This window comes from Maylandia zebra, linkage group LG3 (assembly GCF_041146795.1).
Source record: "Maylandia zebra isolate NMK-2024a linkage group LG3, Mzebra_GT3a, whole genome shotgun sequence".
Classification (NCBI taxonomy): Eukaryota; Metazoa; Chordata; class Actinopteri; order Cichliformes; family Cichlidae; genus Maylandia; species Maylandia zebra.
Genome location: NC_135169.1, coordinates 3,220,227 through 3,239,220, shown reverse-complemented (window position 1 = coordinate 3,239,220; position 18,994 = coordinate 3,220,227). Strand labels below are relative to the sequence as shown.

Sequence of the window (18,994 nt, the reverse complement as noted above, 5' to 3'; positions counted from 1 at the left end):
TAGTTTCTCATCCTCTCCCTGCACCTTGGAAGTAGGTGAAGTGTGCCACAAATTTTTGCTGCTAGGAAAATTTCACTCCACATCATCATACTGCCTCCATCTTTGACAAAAGCTTGACTGGATTAGTGAGAATTACAGTTTTAAAATAAAGTCAAGAGTCACTGACTGCAAGAACACAGCAGCTTCCTGTAAATAACATGACTGTGATCAGCGTACAGGAGAGCAACTGAGTACATTTCCTCTTTGTTATGAAGGGGATTTTTTTTCTTTGTATTGTGTCATTTTTTCTGAGCTGCAGTCAGTCACACAAACAGGTTGAACAGGGTGTGTTCTGTGCAGCACCTGCATGTAAAACAGAAGCAAAGCTGTTCCTGTGAAATGAAACTGAAAGCCTCTCTGAGCGTCTCCCTGTAGAAAATGGAGGCTGAGCTCAGTCAGATCACTCAGCCTGCAGACAAAATGGACGTGCAGATAAACAGTCACAGCTTTGTGTCGGCCTCTGAGGGCTCAGGGCCGTCCTGGTATCAAGTGCATGACGCCTCTCTGCACACACTCTGACTCCTTATTTGCATTTTCTTTAAGTCCTCATCTCTGTGGACCTGAGGGATTACCCACAGTTCATAGTGCTGTGATGGTCAAAACATTAAGAACAAGGATGGAAATAAATAAATAACCAAACTGAAGGCTCCAGTCAAATATCCCAGTCGGCAGGTTTGGGATATTTGACTGGAAATCTGACTGGAAATGCCTGAGCACTGTGCAGAGGACTCTGAGGACTGAGCTTCTGTGAGAGCTGCATGATTATAAAGTGACCTCTGTGATGTGCAGAAGAGCACAGAGCACGACTCACTGTCAGATCATCAGCTGACACTGTGACACGTGCCTGTATGTGCACATCTTTACTTTTAATAAGATGTTTCAACATGCAGACGTGAATCTAACACAGTAACAGCTGCCTTTGTTTCAGATCCAGCAGAGAAGAAGATCATTCACTGACAGAGACAAAGTTTTGGTGCTGTGGTAACGACTCTGAGCCGATGAAGCTCTGATGACTCTGATAACATCTCCCTCCCAGTAATAACCTCCCAGCAACAACTGCCACAGGCACAACGGCCACGAGTCAGGAAAGTTTCACTGTTCAACTTCCTGCAGTTACAGTGAAACAGTCTTTGTAATTCACATCTGACTCGTTTAAGTTTTCTTCTTCTGACAGTGAAACTCTTACAGATACAGATGTGATGCTGCTGCACATGTTAGTAAATCTGTCTCTAAATCTTCTTTATAATTTCAGCCTTTGTAGTGAACACGTTTTTCAAACACCAGGGTCAGAACACACTGTGGAAAAGTAAGGTGCATGTTTTGTAGTCCATCTTCTGGTCATTGTAGTTTTTACCCTGTGGACGCTGTTAACGACAGACGAGTGTAAGCTCATTCTCAGCACACGGCTCTGTTATTTCCTAACTCCTTATCAGTTCTCCTAGTGACTTTTCCTTCACCTCATTGGTGTTTTCACTGAGGTCAGAGAAAGGAGGTTAGGGAAGGAGACAGGAGAGACTTTTAGAGCACACAGGTAACGGCTAAACTGAGCATGAAGGTGTGTCTGAAACATGATGAAGCACGTCTGGTGCAATGATTGCAGTCTGCTCCGGGGCAGCTGGAGAGTCCTGTTTGCTGTTTTCCCCTTTTGAAAAATATAATAACATCCAGAAACTTCTTAACTATTTTCAGAAAATAGTCTTTGAATGTGTTTTGTTTTATTTCGTAGGATCCATTAGAGTGACAGAAGATACATTTAATGATGTTAGTGGAGAATTGTCAGAGTGTTTAGTAAGAGGTCAGCGTGACAGTTTATGGTTCACCTCTCTATGTGTTTGTTTCCATCTTGTGTTCTTATATGTTGTTTGTTTGAAACTCGTGATCAGTATTTTAAAGCTCTTAAACTGAACTCAGACACATAAACTACAAACTGGTCAGACATTGAAATGAATTGTTCCTCTGAGTATCTGAACCTGCTGTTGTGTTGCTTTTGTGTGCTGATGTCACTGATGGCTGCTGCTGTGACAACAAACACACAAACAGTTTGATGTCATCAGAAATCCCTCTGGAAATTGTTGGAATTAAATAATTTGCAGTGCCTCGATAATTCTATGCTTTTTATTAACAATAAGTGTTATAAAGTTATATAGTATTAAGTGGACACAGCCCTGAGAAATAATTGGATTATTGGATGCCTCTGAGGAATCAAAAGAACAAATGAGTATTTACAAAATACTCAGAAAAAAAAAAGACAATTTATGGTTTGAAGCTGATGTACTTTCACACTCCAACACTGTTATTATATCCTGCAGTCTGAGTGTATAACAGCACTGCCCCCATGAGGTCAAACTGAAGCATTGCACATGATATTGCACATGATAATTCTCATCCAGTAAACTTTAAACCTCCACTATGGGCTCAAATTGTGCTCATGAATATTTTTGCGTAGTTGTGAACTGAGTTTTGTAACCATGTAAACAAAATATCTCGAAATTTTATGTTTGTGCATCTACAGATGAGAATTTGTGTGTGATTTGTGTTTGTAAAAAACTAAAGTTACACAAAAGTTAAAAAAAATTTGTTAAGGTATGTTTACTACAAAGAAAACGATCTGTGAAACTCTGCGCTCAAGTTTCCTGCTTGTGTGTGAGTTTCAACTTGCAAGTACAAATTTTGACCCGATTTTTCCTCCTTTCGGCTGATTGGTCAATGTCATGTCAATCACAAATTTAACAATCCAATCAGAACAAATGGGTTTGGCTGTAGGAGTGGTGCTTTACTGAGCTGCAACCCGTCCACTCAGGGTCAGAGGGGCAGGAGAAACAGGCTGGGGTCCAGGAATGTCTGTAAAACGAGAGAAGAAGGTTATTAGGAGAAAGCACTAAGAATTACTTGGCCAGCCGGAGCTACACTGATGGTAGTTAGCACAATGATCCAACGAAGAAGCAGACTCTCCCGCGGTCTTAAGTAGTGTGAGAGGGGCATCACTCATGATGAGAAGCCATTGGGTGAATATGGTAGATGACCACAGGTTATAATCCAGAGCTTAACTTCACACAGTTTAGAAGAGGACGAAACATAGCCACAGGGCTATTGTCAACACACCAGTGGAAGCTGGGGGTCATCTGAGGGTATCTTTTGTACTTCCATCACATAGAATGAAGTCCAACTTGGATTTAGCAAAACTGACCTTCCTCTCACATTTTACACACCTTTTAGACAGGTTCCACATTGTTGTCATAGCAACAAATGCGTCCTTCATTTCCACGGATTTGAAGGATGGGTCGGATGTATCCTTCATAGCCCAAGCTATCCCAGAATTCATAGCGCAGCCCAGCCAATTCCAGCTTCAACAATGGTGGCCGCTACTTAGTTTCAATATTACTCTGATTACGGTTTGTGCGTCATACTTTTAAGATATTTAGGCGAGAATGTAGCTGTGTAAACTTCAAATATCTGCTCGGTTTATCAAGACATCACATATTTGTAAAAGTGCTTCAACGTTTTCGGAGACGTCTGTTACCCACCAGCTCGATAGCTAGAAGAGAACACATTGAGGGCACATTGTTTTCAGATCCCTGTGGTGAATTGGTGGTAACTTAAAATGTTATTTTTTGGCTATTTCCAGTGTTTTATTTGTTCCTGAGTAAATCGGTTTGGCTGAGATTAAAGTTATAGTTTTCACAACTGAATAAACTTCAAACAGAAAACTGATTAAACAGAACTGTAAGATGGTAGAGAACGTACTCCAGTGTCCTGTTATATTTTAGCAAGCGAGGAGCAGATGGCGGAGTTTATTAAACTCCATCGAGACAGCTGGTGACACAAATCTGAAGGCTAGACCGTCCCATTTTGCAGCCTCGCACTTCCAGCCTTCTCGGTCTTCAGAGGACATGGTCGACGCAAACCGAGAAGGCTGCGTCCTCTGGGTTTTGGGACATAGCTAGAATCTTTGTCCACATCTCCTATTTTTCTCAAAATGACAGTAATAAATTACATTACTTTAACATTTTTTAATTGTACAAAAACAATTTGCTATAATTGGCAGCTTAAATTTACTACAAGTTGCATTTACTGAAAAAATGTGTTGCAGGGCTGGTTTTGATCTTTACAGCTCAGTTACAGCACGGCCAAATGTTCTGTGGCACAGACGTGGCCCTGAAGTCACTCCACACGAAGGAAACACAGATGACCCCTGTGTGGGCCAAAAAACACAGATAGTGTATGTGATTCATACTAAAACACATCAGGGGTGTCTCATTGTTGAATCGGCTGACCTCCATTACCATTGAAGCCCACTGCAGGTAACTGTCTACAAAAAACAATAAATACATTCAGTATTTTTTGTCTGTCCTAAATCATCTGTTTTGATTTACAAAAGTATAAAACTGTATGATTATGAAAGATCTAATTTTGCTGGTTCTTATATAGTGAGACTCATTCACCCATTTCCACACCCACATGTTTTCTGTGTAGCTCGATGTTTGTATCTTTCCCAAAGACTTCTCAGAGTGCAGACTGGAACACTCAGGGGTGAAACCACCAACCTTTCAACCAGCTCAACCTCTGAGCCACAGTTAGCCCAAAAACATTCAACAGGACACACAGAGTAGAAAAGTCAGGAAGTGTTGTTTAATATAATATTGAAATACAGAGCTGAGGTTCAACAGGATGACTGGTGATGTTAAGATGTTTTCTCATTCATCATCATGTTGATCAGATTTAATCTTGATAACATGATAAGAATTAAGCATGATTAACTATTATCAAAGGAAACAAAAGTATAACTTTAAACTTTGTCTATTTATATCATCTGAGTCGCTGTTCTGCTGTCAAGTGTGATGATGATGACATTGATTATCATGTTTGGTGTCAGCACTGAGAGTTTAGAGCACCGGCTGAAGACTCGGTTTAGAGTTTAGCAGACAGTCTAGTCCTGATCATCGGGAGGCTGGAAGGAATCCGGACTCTGTGGCTTTTGTTTTCTGCAGAACGATAAACCAGCAGCAGCAGCCACACCTGCAACTATCAGGCCAACTATCACTCCAATAGATCCAGTTCCACTCGGTCCTGATCGATCTGCAGGTGAGAAACAGGTGTGAGGTGTCACGTCTGGGCCAAAACAACAGAGATACTGTATGTAATTCATACTAAAACACACCAGGGCCGAACAACATGTTGGTCCTGGACCAAGCTCAACACTGGAGATCAACAGAGGTCCCTCCATAAGCCTTTGAGGAAGATTCGGCCGATCGCCATCTGGGTCTGCACAGCCTGTTCTCCACTGCAATTGGTGATGACTTCAGTTTTTCTCAACCATCTGTCCCAGTTGCACCTGATCCTGTTCCAGTTGTGCTTGTCCTATGATCCCCGTTACATGTATGGGGCTGCAGTGGGCAAGCTACACCATGTGGACCAGCAGGCACAACTACTCAGTGTTGAACACTTGTTCTAATGTTTTAGGGAAAAAGGGCAGTGCTTACATTCAATCTTTGGTTTGTATTTGTTTCCTCCTGAAAAATAGGAATTAGTGAGTGGTCTAAGGAGCTTGGAAAGAAAAGCGTCGGGACTTGTTTAAGTTGTTTAAGCTCCTTAGACTACGATGACCTGGATGACTGAGAACCTTCACAGACGAATCAGTGAGTGTTATTCCCGGCCACTACAGTGATTACCATTATTACATCTTTCCCACTGTGAAGCACTTACAATGTTTGTGTGTCCCCCGACCACTGTTAGGTGACCAAAATAGGAAAGTTTAAATGAAGTGTAACATTTTCACTTTCCAGCATGTTTTCAGTGAGATATAGATTCTCTGCTGGGGGATAGAGGAAGCTGTACTAAAAACCACTGAATGAAGTTTTCTAAATGATTTACAGAAAAATCAGAGTTACTCACTCACCTGGAGGAATTCTCAGATTGATGGTGATGTTTTTCCATGAACGTGTTTCTGCTATTTTAAAAAGACACTTGTATGTTCCAGAGTCAGCAGTGGTCGCTTTCTTCACAATCAAAGACGCGTCTCCATCCTTCATCCCTCTGAGAGCCACTCTGTTCTTATATGATGGATGCTGGTTGTTTGGAACAAAACGCCCATCCTGGTACAAAAAGACATTTTTCTGTCCCAGGCCAGCTCTGCTCCACTCTACAGCTGTGATCTTATTGGTAACTCGACATGGAAGCGCGACGTCCTGTCCAGACTCGGCTGTGATGTTTATCTGGACTGAAAGAGGAAACAACACAGAGCAGAGAGGTTAAAGGTCAACAAGCAATTATAAGCAGAATTATTTACTTTAAATATTTGTTTATGTCTTTTAACATTTGGATGGATTTAATTAATGTTATTGTCTTAAAGTCCAGCAGAGGCCTGTACTATAAAGCAGCTTTGGGTTCGGGGTTTTCTGTGCTAGGAAGGTGGTTCACGTCTTATAACAGTGCATTGCCATGGTAACTTATGCTGTGAACCTGCTCCAGATCAGATAAAATCCAGATTAGAGATCATGATGTATAAAATAAATCTATGAACCAATAATGTTTTATAAGAGTTAATATCTGGTTGAAAACAAGATGCCTGCACTTCACTTGTGGAGCTCATGTTAAATTTGTACATAAACTAGGTTTAAATCCTGTTTTTGTATTTAGTCTTAAACAGCACAGAATCTGCATTCAATCAACATTTTTTCATTACCTGACTGATTATCCTGATTTCCATTATCAGAGTAAATAAATGGGGAAGACATGTTGTTGATATCACTTCCCAGAACCAGGCGAAGGTCATTTTAGGCTCATGCTAAACATGCAAAGAGTGAGAAACTACAAGATGTTAGCTTCCACAGAACAACAACATGTGCTGATAATAAGTGAACATAATGTGTGAGAGAAAGCAGCCTCTCATTATAAGACACTGTGAGTCTCTGCATGCTGCCTTTATGGAGCTACAGCTGTTTGTATACACTGAACAAGAAGCTTTGTAGCTGCATCCTGACTCCTGACACACGTTACACTTCTTTGTCTCTGTCACATCTGGATTACAGATATTAACTCCACACAAACTCCACCCAGCCTTGTGTCTCCTCCACACACAGACAGTCTACTTTACTCCTCGTTTTCTCAGAAGGGCATTATGTTAGTTTCTAACAGTAAATCTCACCTGCAGAGACGAACACGAAGACGCTGAAAAACAGCAAAGTTGAGCCGAGCGAGACACCGACAGCAGACATTTCTTAACTCCACCCTTCAGAGTCAGAGAGAGAGAGACGTTAGGCTGCGCACCGCTGGTCTGAAAGGCTCTTAGCACATAAACCGTACGTACTAATTTACTTACTCGGGTTTCATATGTGATCGTTTGTGTGCAGGACTTAGTTTTAGGGCTGAAAATGAATCTGAAGAAATCCTGTTTTTCCCTCTCAAAGACTCACAAACTCCTGGCATCCCTGTTAGAAAGAAACCTAAATATTTGAGAGTAAATGGTTGAGAAAATTTAATTAAAAAAATCTGCCAACATTTTAAAATTTTGTCCCTGAAATAAAAAAAAAGGTAAGTGTGGTTGCTGAGAGAGATCTGTCCTTAAATGGACTTTGGCTGATCTGTTTGTTCTGTTAAAGTTTGTTAAAGTTTGATATACTTTGATTTGATATAGAAAAATTAACAAAAGAAATGATTTAAAACTCATGTAAGTCAAAACATGATGGTGGACTAAAAGTTTACGTCTTTCAGTATTACAAAATTACTGTTATTTAAAAAAACAACTCGCTTTTAATCTGATCGGTTGAGCTAAATTATGGCATAAATGTGATGATGAAATTAAAGAGCTGGCTGGAAAGTCGCCCAGTATTCATGAGAAAGCTCCTCAAGCGGACTGTTGCTTCTTTGGGACAAGGACGATGATGGACTCTTTGAAGCACGTGGGAACCACTGCTTGGGCCAAGGAGAAGTTGAAGATCTCCCAGTGCTAGCTGGTCAAAGCAGGCTCTCAGGACCCGACCCCCTTGCATCTGGTCCTGCTGCCTATAGCGTTCAGTCTCCTGAAAGCTTTCCTGCTCTGTGATGATAAAAGTGCTGTTGTCACTGGTGCACTCTGAGACACAGAACTGTACAGAGGGGTCTGACAGCCTGAATGAAGATACTGTCATTCTTTGTGTTGGACTGCCATCTTGTGTTGCAGTTAAGAATGGTTTTTAATCTTTAAATGCACCGTGCATTTTGTGCATGCTTACACAATTAGAGTGATGAAACTCCATAAAAAGATTTGAGACAAGTAATATTAACTGTATTTATCTTGTACTGATGCTTTTTCAGAAACCACATCTACTCCTCGTGCACCGTCACATAGCACATGAAACTTTCTCTTGCACGTAAATCTCTGGATGTTAACTGTCCCTTCTGACTTAGGATAATTGCAGTAACACAATCCAGTATTAATTGTGTGTAAATATTTATTAACAAGGTGAAGTTGAAGATGACACAGGGTGTAGGTGAGGAACTTTACATTATTTACTCCTTGCAGCACGAGTTAAATTAAGGAAAGTGGCAAACTTCACAGTTCAGGATCAGAGAGAAATATCTACACATCAACTACACCACCGGGCAAAAGTTTTAGAAACATCGATTGATTTCCACTTATTTATTTATTTATTGCAGTTCAAGTCCAATGACTAGCTTGAAATGGTACAAAGGTGAGTAATGAACTTCCACAACAAAAAAGGTAAGGTTACCCAAAACTGAAAAATAATGTACATTTCAGAATTATACAAAAGGGCCTTTTTCAGGGAACAAAAAACGTGTTAAAATTTAAAGCTGTTCTGCTGTAATGGAGGTCAATCAAGCCGTGAAAGCTGGTGCTACTAACTCCTACAGGTGTTTCAACTTTTCTGGATTTCTTCCAACCCTCTGTCTGCATAAAAGTGCTGGAACACACTGTGGTACCACACCCATGAGCATCAGTGAACAGTACTGCAGAAAGTAGTGTGCTGCTATAGAAATGGTGAGAAAAGGGCAATTAACAATGGAAGAGAGACAGACCATCATAACACTTGTAGAGTATGTTCATACAGAGAAATTGCCAAGAAGAGCACAGATTAATCACGGTCATAGCAAGCCTCAGTTTCAACTTTGAAGGGAAGACTTTGAGCTGCAGGATTGACAGGATGAGTTGCAGCAGGAAAGCCACATGTCAGGATAAGACACTGGATTGCCTGGGCCACGAAACACCGCCATTAGACTACTGAAGACTGAAAGAAGGTTTTTGGACTGATGAATCAAAATTGTAAATCTTTGGTTCATGCAGGATCTTTGTACGACGTTGAGAAGATGAACGGATGTTTCCACAGTGTGTGGCATCAACCAGGTGATGGTCTGGGGCTGTTATGCTGGATCCAGGATTGGTGACTTGTATAGAGTGAGACACACAGCAGTGGGAGCCGTTTTGTTTGTTTACTAAAAAAGCTGATCTCTGCATGAGGATCAGTTTGTTTGGTTCACAAGTTCTTACAAACAGCTGAAGCTGAAGCTCCAACACAAAAACACTCACTGACTCTGAGATTAGAGCTCAGAAATTCATGTGTGTTTGTAACACAGTTTGACTTCAAATTTTTCAGAAGGAATTTGGGAGAAATATCTGTCATCTAAAAAGATTTAATTGCCTTTGGCAGGTGAAATTACAAGTACACAAGGCTGAACCCCAGTCTGTCTAGAAACATATGAACACAAAAACACACCCTGCATAGCCTTGATTATCTAATGTTATCCTTCAGCTTATTCTAAGGCTCAGTTCAGGACATCTTTATTCTTTAACCAGAGACTTATAGAAAACTATTATCAGTGTATGTGTGAGCATGCAGCAAAGACTCTCAAGCGCTCTGCGTCCACTCTTCAGTACTTCAGCCCAGTCTTAGCACCGGAAGAAGCTCATGATCCTCAAAACACAGAGTGCCAACATGTTTATGAGCACATTTTCATTGTGTACATATTCAAATAATAAAACAGCTTTATTGAATTCTTTTATAAACAATTTATATTTTTTTAGACCCTAACAGCCGGAGTCTGAACATTAATCATCAGACGTCTACAGTCGTCTGCTGGGTGTTCAGGAGAGTCCTGACTCATCATGATTTCAGTCACAGACCAGCTCTTGGGGGGAAAGAGGCTGTTCATCCTCTGGATGATTATGAGTGTTAGAATGGCGTCGTTTTCTTTTGTAGATCAAAAATCCAACAACTAAAACAACAGCAGAAACACCGATGATCAGTGCAACAGATCCTCCTGTCGGACCTGCAGGTGAGAAACAGCTGTGAGGTGTCAAGGTAGGCGACGAGTGAAGAACAGAATCTCTTTCTTTGTCAAATAGATTACCGGTAGGTTAAAAAAAGAAAAAAGTGTGAATAAAGAATGACAATTTGGACACTCTGCATTTGAAGTATTTCAATACTGCCAGAGCTGATAAGAGGATTTATATTTATGGGCGAAAATACCATTTAAATTTCCCCTAGGGTTAGGAGACAAATGTCTTTGTTTCTGCTCTAACCAAACAATGCTGCTCTACAACTCTAGACTACCAGCCACAAAGACAACAGCTGGAGAAACATCTGTCTACCTCTGACATCCACCAGCTCATCCATACAACAAACACACATCAACAACCAGGAAGCAGCTTCACCTCTGATCACACACACACTCAAGTCTACTCACTCACCTGGACGATCAGTAACTCTCAGACGTACGTAGCTGATATATTTCCATGAGCGTGTTTCTTCCATAAAGACACCACACATGTATGTTCCACTGTCAGCAGGTGTCAGATCGTTCACAATCATAGACATGTTTCCATCCGTCATCTGTATGTCCAGGAGATCCACCCAGTTCTTAAAAGACCGATCCTGGTTGTCTCGTTCAAAATTCCCATTCTGGTACGAAAGAACATGTTCACCTTCCAGACGAGATCCCATCCATTTTACACCTGTGATGGAGTTGTTGTTGTTTGAACTTTGACATGGCAGAGTGACATTTTGTCCAGACTCAGCTTTGATGTTCATTTTCTGACCTGAAAGAGGAAACAACACAGAGCAGAGAGGTTAAATGTCACGGCTGGTGGGGTGAGCCGTGTGGTGTAGGAGGAAAAAGGACCCAAAATGCAGGAAGCCGACTGATTATATGAGTGAGGATTTATTTACAGGTGACAATGGCAGAAACAGACAACGAAGCATGAGAAATACTAACGGAAACCTAAACTGGGAAAACTAAATAACAAACCGGAGATCATACGAACGGGGTGGGAGGCAGAGAGACGCCGACGAGGAACAGGACACCATGAAACACAGACGAGCCGACAACGAACACAGACCGACACCCACTATATATACACACACACACACACACACGGTAATCGCACACAGGAGGGAAGAACAGCTGATCTGAATACACATGATGACTGGAGGACACAAGCTGAACACAATGACAACAGAAACAGACTTTCAGAACAAAACAGGAAATCTAGAACACGAGCCTTCAAAGTAAAGCAGGAACACAGACTGATTTGCAACACAACACGGGGACATGAACAGAGCACCAAGGACAGACACAGGTAGGGCTGAATATACATCAACTTCAGGTTCAACCCTAAACTAATACAAATCAGAATAAACACAAAACGCTGGGTCAACGACCCAGGACCATGACAGTACCCCCCCTCCAAGGGCTGGCTCCAGACAGCCCACAACAAAAACAGACGACCAACCCAGGGCGGGCGGCGGGGGCCCAGGACAGAGGGACCAACACCGAACAAAACAAGCTCCAGCGAATCGAGGGAATTGTCCAAAACAAAAAACACACATGCTGGAGTACGAGAACAAAACACAGTTCAGGAGGCCGGCCCGGAGGCTGACAACTCAGAAGTCCAGGACAGTACATCTGAGGCCGGCCACGTCGGCGACGCAGATCCATAAGCCGACCGAGCGGAAGGCAGCGGTGGCAGTTCAGGGGGCCGACCGTGCACACGGCAGCGGCGGCAACAGGGAAACCGTTCAGGCAGCCGACCGTGCGGACAGCAACGGCGGCGACGAGGAAACCGTTCTGGGGACCGACCGTGCATATGGCAATGGCGGCGACGGGCAAACAGTTCTGGGAGCCGACCGTGCACACGGCAATGGCGGCGACGGGCAAACAGTTCTGGAGGCCGACCACTTGGAAGGTAGTGGCGGCCACCGAGCAGGTCCGGAGGACGGCCGCGATGCCAGCGGCGGCGACGAACTCTTTCCGGAGGCCGTCCCCGAAGGCCATGATGCCATCTTAGAGGCCCGGAAAACGGCCGGCAGAGGCGAGGCAGAACGGGTCGAGCTGGCTCCGACGGCAGTGTGGCAACCGCAGGATCAGACGAGGCGGGACCAGACGAAGGCGGAGCCGAGGCTGGACCAGACGAAGCTGAGGTCGAAGCGGAGGCCGGACCAGACGAAGCTGAGGTCGAAGCGGAGGCCGAACCAGGCGAGGATGAAGACGGGGAGGCCGGACCAGGCGAGGATGAAGACGGGGAGGCCGGACCAGGCGAGGATGAAGACGGGGAGGCCGGACCAGGCGAGGATGAAGACGGGGAGGCCGGACCAGGCGAGGATGAAGACGCGGAGGCCGGACCAGGCGAGGATGAAGACGCGGAGGCCGGACCAGGCGAGGATGAAGACGCGGAGGCCGGACCAGGCGTGGATGACAGCAGCGGGACGGCTGCGAAACCTGACGGCAGCGGTGCTGCAGGAGGTGATGTGGAGATGTGCTGGCTGGGTCCTCCAGGACCGTCAGCAGGTGTGAGGATGTGCTGGCTGGGTCCTCCAGGACCCTCAGCTAACGAGGCGTGGTGCTGGGTGGGCTCCTCGGGCCCTCCAGCAGACGACACTTGAGGCTGGCTGGGTTCTCCTAAACCCCCAGCAGACGACACTTGAGGCTGGCTGGGTTCTCCTGAACCCCCAGCAGACGACACTTGAGGCTGGCTGGGTTCTCCTGAACCCCCAGCAGACGACACTTGAGGCTGGCTGGGTTCTCCTAAACCCCCAGCAGACGACACTTGAGGCTGGACGGGCTCCTCGGGCCCCCCAGCAGGCGAAGCAGGAGGCTGGACGGGCTCCTCGGGCCCCCCAGCAGGCGAAGCAGGAGGCTGGACGGGCTCCTCGGGCCCCCCAGCAGGCGAAGCAGGAGGCTGGACGGGCTCCTCGGGCCCCCCAGCAGGCGAAGCAGGAGGCTGGACGGGCTCCTCGGGCCCCCCAGCGAAAACAGTCTCTGGACCAGTGGGCACCGGGGCCCCTGGAACACACAGGTCAGAACCAGCAGGCACACGGGCCTCTGGCAGGAACGCAACAGAACCAGCAGGCACACGGGCCTCTGGCAGGGACAGATCAGAACCAGCAGGCGCACGGGCCTCTGGCAGGGACAGATCAGAACCAGCAGGCGCACGGGCCTCTGGCAGGGACAGATCAGAACCAGCAGGCGCACGGGCCTCTGGCGAACACAAAGCGGACTGCGGCTGCACAGAGCAGTGACTCAGCTCAGGCAGCGACAGCCGGATGCAGTCCTCAGCTGGCTTCTTAACCTCCAGGGGTCCAGAGTCGGCTGGGGGCTGGAACCCAGCCTCTGGGGAGGCCCTGGAGTGCGTTACAGTCTCTGTACTGGCCAGCTGTTGCGGACTGACTACTGCATTATGTGGTGTGTCTCTCTGCTTTACATGAACAGGTGAAAAATAGTTCTTTTCAGGTTGGATGGACTTAACTTGTTGTACCGGAGGAGTAGGTGAAGATGACGGCTGAGCTGATAATAAGGCTGATGAGTCTTCTACCAACTGAGCTATTGACTGGGCTATGGACTGTAACATAGTGTCTAATAGGTCTGGCTGTGACTGTAATGGAGGTGACGAGTGAGCGGCTAACTGAGTTAGCGACTGCTGGGCAGCTGACTCAACAAACACAACCCCGGAATACACAGACACACAGTCCAAAACAGAAAAAGGGTCCTTCTCACTCACCACAGCCGGTGGTTCCGAAATCCTAATCTCCGGCTGTGGGGTGACGCGCCGACGGCGCGAACGTCGCTTCCTCCCGGGCAAAACCTCCGGCGGGCCGGGCAAAATCTTCACCGCCAGGCTGGGTTTGGAAGCGGTAGCGGCTGGTGGGTGAAGGTGCAGTTCGTGAAGAATGAAGTCCTGTGCGAGCGGGTGAAGAGAGTCCAGCAGCCAGGAGTGAGCTGAGATGAGTTGCTGTAGCCTGGCTTCTACAGCGCGGAGACACTCTTCCCCCTCATGCTCGAGCCATAGGTTGACCAACCTTGAAACTGTGTCGATTAATTCCTCCCGAAACTCCTGGGAAGGTGTGGATGCTGCTGGGTCCATGTTTGGTCGGCTCGTACTGTCACGGCTGGTGGGGTGAGCCGTGTGGTGTAGGAGGAAAAAGGACCCAAAATGCAGGCAGCCAACTGATTATATGAGTGAGGATTTATTTACAGGTGACAATGGCAGAAACAGACAACGAAGCATGAGAAATACTAACGGAAACCTAAACTGGGAAAACTAAATAACAAACCGGAGATCATACGAACGGGGTGGGAGGCAGCGAGACGCCGACAAGGAACAGGACACCATGAAACACAGACGAGCTGACAACGAACACAGACCGACACCCACTATATATACACACACACAAGGTAATCGGGTAATCGCACACAGGAGGGAAGAACAGCTGATCTGAATACACATGATGACTGGAGGACACAAGCTGAACACAATGACAACAGAAACAGACTTTCAGAACAAAACAGGAAATCTAGAACACGAGCCTTCAAAGTAAAGCAGGAACACAGACTGATTTGCAACACAACACGGGGACATGAACAGAGCACCAAGGACAGACACAGGTAGGGCTGAATATACATCAACTTCAGGTTCAACCCTAAACTAATACAAATCAGAATAAACACAAAACGCTGGGTCAACGACCCAGGACCATGACATTAAAGGTCAAAGTACAATTATGATCAGAATGATTGACTTTAAATATTTTGTTTATTTCCTTTGACATTTGAGTTTTTAGTCATGTTGGATTTAATGAACCTCTGAACATCCAGCAGGTCACCAGTGACCCACTGAGGGGGAATTTTAGCCTCATGCTAAACATGCAAAGTGTCAGAAACTACAAGACGTTAGCTTCCACAGAACAACAACATGTGCTGATAATAAGTGAACATAGTGTGTGGCTCTCATTATAAGACATGGTGATGGCCTGGGTGATCTGGCAGCAGAGAGCGGGACAAGAAATGGGCAAATAGTTCAAACTGTGAGTGCACTTTATACACATGTATGAAAAGAAGTAATGATTGCCTTTGTGTGTTTGACTGTCTGCTAACCAACTAGTATAGTATCATAGTATTGCAGCACTTTTTTTCCTAATATCTCTCTAATACATTTTTCTTCCTGAAGTCTATGTTTCACAAAAACTCTTGAGGCATGCTCAGTCATCCAGGTGACTAAGTCCCCAAAAGTTGATTCTGTTCATCTGGATGTTGGTTACCAGAGATTTCGTCACTCATCCGAGACACTTGGATGAGTGACGAAATGTTTCTCCCACTGACAACATCCAGATGAACACAATCAACTATTTGGGGTGTAACAAAAAGCTTTGTAGCTGCATACTGACTCCTGAAACTACAACACATTACACTTCTTTGTCTCTGTCACAGCTGGATTACAGATGTTAAGGCCACACAGATATGTGTCACCTTCATATGCACAAACATAATCAATATTAAAATTACTCTAAGAAGAGGCTTCAAGGAGATATTTGCTACGTTGGACTGTAGGACCATCAGAAATGTGTGCAGTAACAAAACAGGCAGCACTGGAAGCAGTTCTAAGTGTTTGTGTTGATCAATGATTTGTGCACAACAACATCCATTAGTCATCATGTGGACATTTTTCTCACAGACGCCACAACTTTAACATCCACCAGCTCATCCATACAACAACAAACATCAACAACCAGGAAGCAGCTTCACCTCTGATCACACACACTCAACTCTACTCACTCACCTGGAGGAACGACAATCAGATAGTTGTTAATGAGCAATTTCCACGAGCGCGTTTCCTCCATGAAGACACGGCACATGTATGTTCCACTATCAGCCGTGTTCGCATCCTTCAGAATCAAAGACACGTCTCCATCCTTCATCTGTCTGTCCTGCAAAGTCAGACGGCTCTTAAAAGATGGATGCTGGTTGTCTGGATTTAAATGCCCGTCCTGGTACAAAAGGACATATTTATCTCTAAGGTCAGCCCTGCTCCATTTTACACGTTTACTGTTGTTTGGAGCTCGACATGTCAGAGTGACTTTCTGTCCAGACTCAGCTGGGAGGATTTTGTGTTCTGAAAGAGAAAACAAAACAGAGCAGAGAGATGTTAGTTGTTTATTTACTTTTGCATCTGAGTTTTAGGGCCTTGTGGTGGTATGGTAGTTATCACTTTTGCCTCTCGGAAAAGTCCTTGCTTCAAATCCATGATCTACTCTTTCTGTATTAGCCCTGTAACAGACCGGCATCCTGTCCAGGCTTCACCTGCTACTAACTCAGTATCTGTGATACAGTCCAGGCCCAATAACCTTGGCTTAGTTAAACAGAAGGAGATAGATTGAGGTTTTTTGCCATTTTCTCTTTCATTCATGTAAACCTGCTAGCATCCACCAGATCATCAGTGTAGCCTCATGCTAAACACAACAGCTAGCGGACCTCAGAAATCCACAGCAACTGGGCCTCGCCCACCATAATGGTTTGTAAGAAGGATGCGATATACTGTCTCTGTATCGTTGGCTATGTTAAGGTTCAAAATATTGGGGATGGAGACAAGAGAAAAAACCACAATAACAACACTGGTCCGGTCGGGTTGAGTCAAACGATGATTTTAATGATCACACACGTGGGAGATGGACACTGATGCAGACAGCCTCAGATCTCAAAATGGTGGAGCATTGATCAAACTCTTATAGCCTCTGGTGCCTCCACCTTATCATAAAAGCCTAAACCTTCACATGCTTTTCTCTCACACGGCGCCTAAGCTACGACCTTGGCTCCCTGTTTATCTGCTCCTGCTGAGATGGGGCAGAAAACTCCAGCATGTTCTCTTCTAATCAGACAAATAAGACGATGACTTTCTGCAAACAGTATTTCTTATAACTCAGCAGTATAATGCATCATAAAACAATATCATTCATTCACAATAAATCAGCAGTCTAATGTAATGCAAATCAGTTTAACAAATGCAATAGTTATCAGCTTCTTCTAATTCAGGAGAATAATGCAAACTAAAACTACATAATAATTCACAATCTTTAATTAGGGGTATAACATGGCATAAAATAATATTATAACCTAACAGCTATCCACTGGGCCCAGTAGCAGTTTTTGATACAGGCGACATGGGTGGTTGCCCAGGGCGGCATAGTGGTGGGGGCGGCAAAAAAAAGTTGCTCGGGCTCATGCTGGACTCATGCTGCCCTGACATCATGCCGGCGGATTTTGGGGATGGCATAGGCACTGATCGGTTTTCTATCGCCCATTGTTGGCGAGGTACGCCTGCTGCTTGCGGCACAGGGAGGAGAGGGAAGATGGACAAGAAAAGTTCAAAGCCATCAGGTGCTCAGCTCAGCAAAAAAATGGAAAAAAAGAGGAGGAGAAATAAGCAAAAGATGCCCTTTAGGCAGGCACAGACGATGACAGTCTGTGCTGGCTAAAAAAAAAAAGATAGAGCCTGAAGGACAGTTATCTCGGTGGCTGCAGAAGCTAACCTAATACACACTGGTCGATTGGTGTATTGCACACTGATGTTTATAGTCTTTCAGAAGACATTGCCACCAGTCCTGCCCATGCAAACAGCAGGATCCCTCCAGGCACCAAGGGAGTACTAGTCATCAGGCAGTCCGGTGCAATTTGGACTCTGAAAACAGGTCCCTGCTGCATTTTGTTTTGGACCTTGGATGTCTACAGAGCTCAGAAAGAAAAGCGTCTGGACTTCTTTAGTTGCTTGAAGACGTTTCACCTCTCATCCAAGAAGATTCTTTAGCTCTAGAGTCAAATGGTGGAGAGTCCCAGATTTAAACCCTGTGAGAGAGTCACAGAAGAGGGAAAGTGGACCACCTAATGATCCTCTACGTAATCACATGAGCCAAGGTGTGAAAACAGGTTCATCAGCCAAGGTTTCAGGTGAGCTCAACCTAACCCCACCCTATCATGTGATGCCTTAGTGCTCACTCACATCTGACCTCAGGAAATCACATGACAAGGTGGGGTTAGATTTGAGCTCACCCGAAACCCTGGCTGATTTTTATCAGCATGTTTTCAGTGAGATTCTCTGCTGGGACTGCTGAATGAAGTTTTCTGAATGATTTACAGAAGTTTACAGTTACCTTGCTCACTCACCTAGAGGAACACTGAGAGTGATGGTGATGTTTGTCCATGAACGTGTTTCTGCTATTTCAAAAAGACACTTGTATGTTCCCGAGTCAGCAGTGGTCACTTTCTTCAGAATCAAAGACGCGTCTCCACCCTTCATCTGTCTGTCCTGCAGAGCCACTCGGTTCTTATATGATGGATGCTGGTTGTTTGGAACAAAACGCCCATCCTGGTACAAAAAGACATTTTTCGGTTCCAGGCCAGCTCTGCTCCACAGTACAGCTGAGATCCTATTTGTAATTTGACAGGGCAGAGTGACGTCCTGTCCAGACTCGGCTGTGATGTTCATCTGGTCTTAAAGAGAAAACAACACAGAGCAGAGAGGTTAAAGGTCAACATGCAATTATAAGAAGCATTATTTACTTTAAAAATGTTCTTTATTTTCTTTGACATGTTTAGTCCCCATGTTAATGTCTTAAAGTCCAGCAGAGGCCTGTACTATAAAGCACCTTTGGGTTGAGGGTTAACACTGGGTTTTCTGTTCTAGGAAGGTGGTTCG

General features: G+C 44.8%; 2 protein-coding genes across 2 annotated transcripts; both read right to left on the bottom strand.

Annotated features, from left to right (window-relative positions):
- Positions 1–4,646: 4,646 nt before the first annotated feature.
- Positions 4,647–7,264, bottom strand: LOC143416925 (butyrophilin-like protein 10). Its single transcript, XM_076882598.1, has 3 exons — positions 7,184–7,264; positions 5,936–6,256; positions 4,647–5,115 (listed from the first exon to the last, which is right to left on the bottom strand). Exons 1-3 carry the CDS (start codon positions 7,251–7,253, stop codon positions 4,967–4,969), a joined length of 540 nt encoding a protein of 179 aa, XP_076738713.1. The 5' UTR covers positions 7,254–7,264; the 3' UTR covers positions 4,647–4,966.
- A 2,832-nt stretch (positions 7,265–10,096) lies between these two features.
- LOC143414386 (butyrophilin-like protein 2) lies at positions 10,097–18,785 on the bottom strand. The gene is made up of 4 exons (XM_076878660.1): positions 18,463–18,785; positions 16,085–16,417; positions 10,724–11,071; positions 10,097–10,302 (listed from the first exon to the last, which is right to left on the bottom strand). The coding sequence occupies exons 1-4, from the start codon at positions 18,782–18,784 to the stop codon at positions 10,145–10,147; spliced, it is 1,161 nt and encodes a 386-aa protein (XP_076734775.1). The 5' UTR covers position 18,785; the 3' UTR covers positions 10,097–10,144.
- Positions 18,786–18,994: the final 209 nt, after the last annotated feature.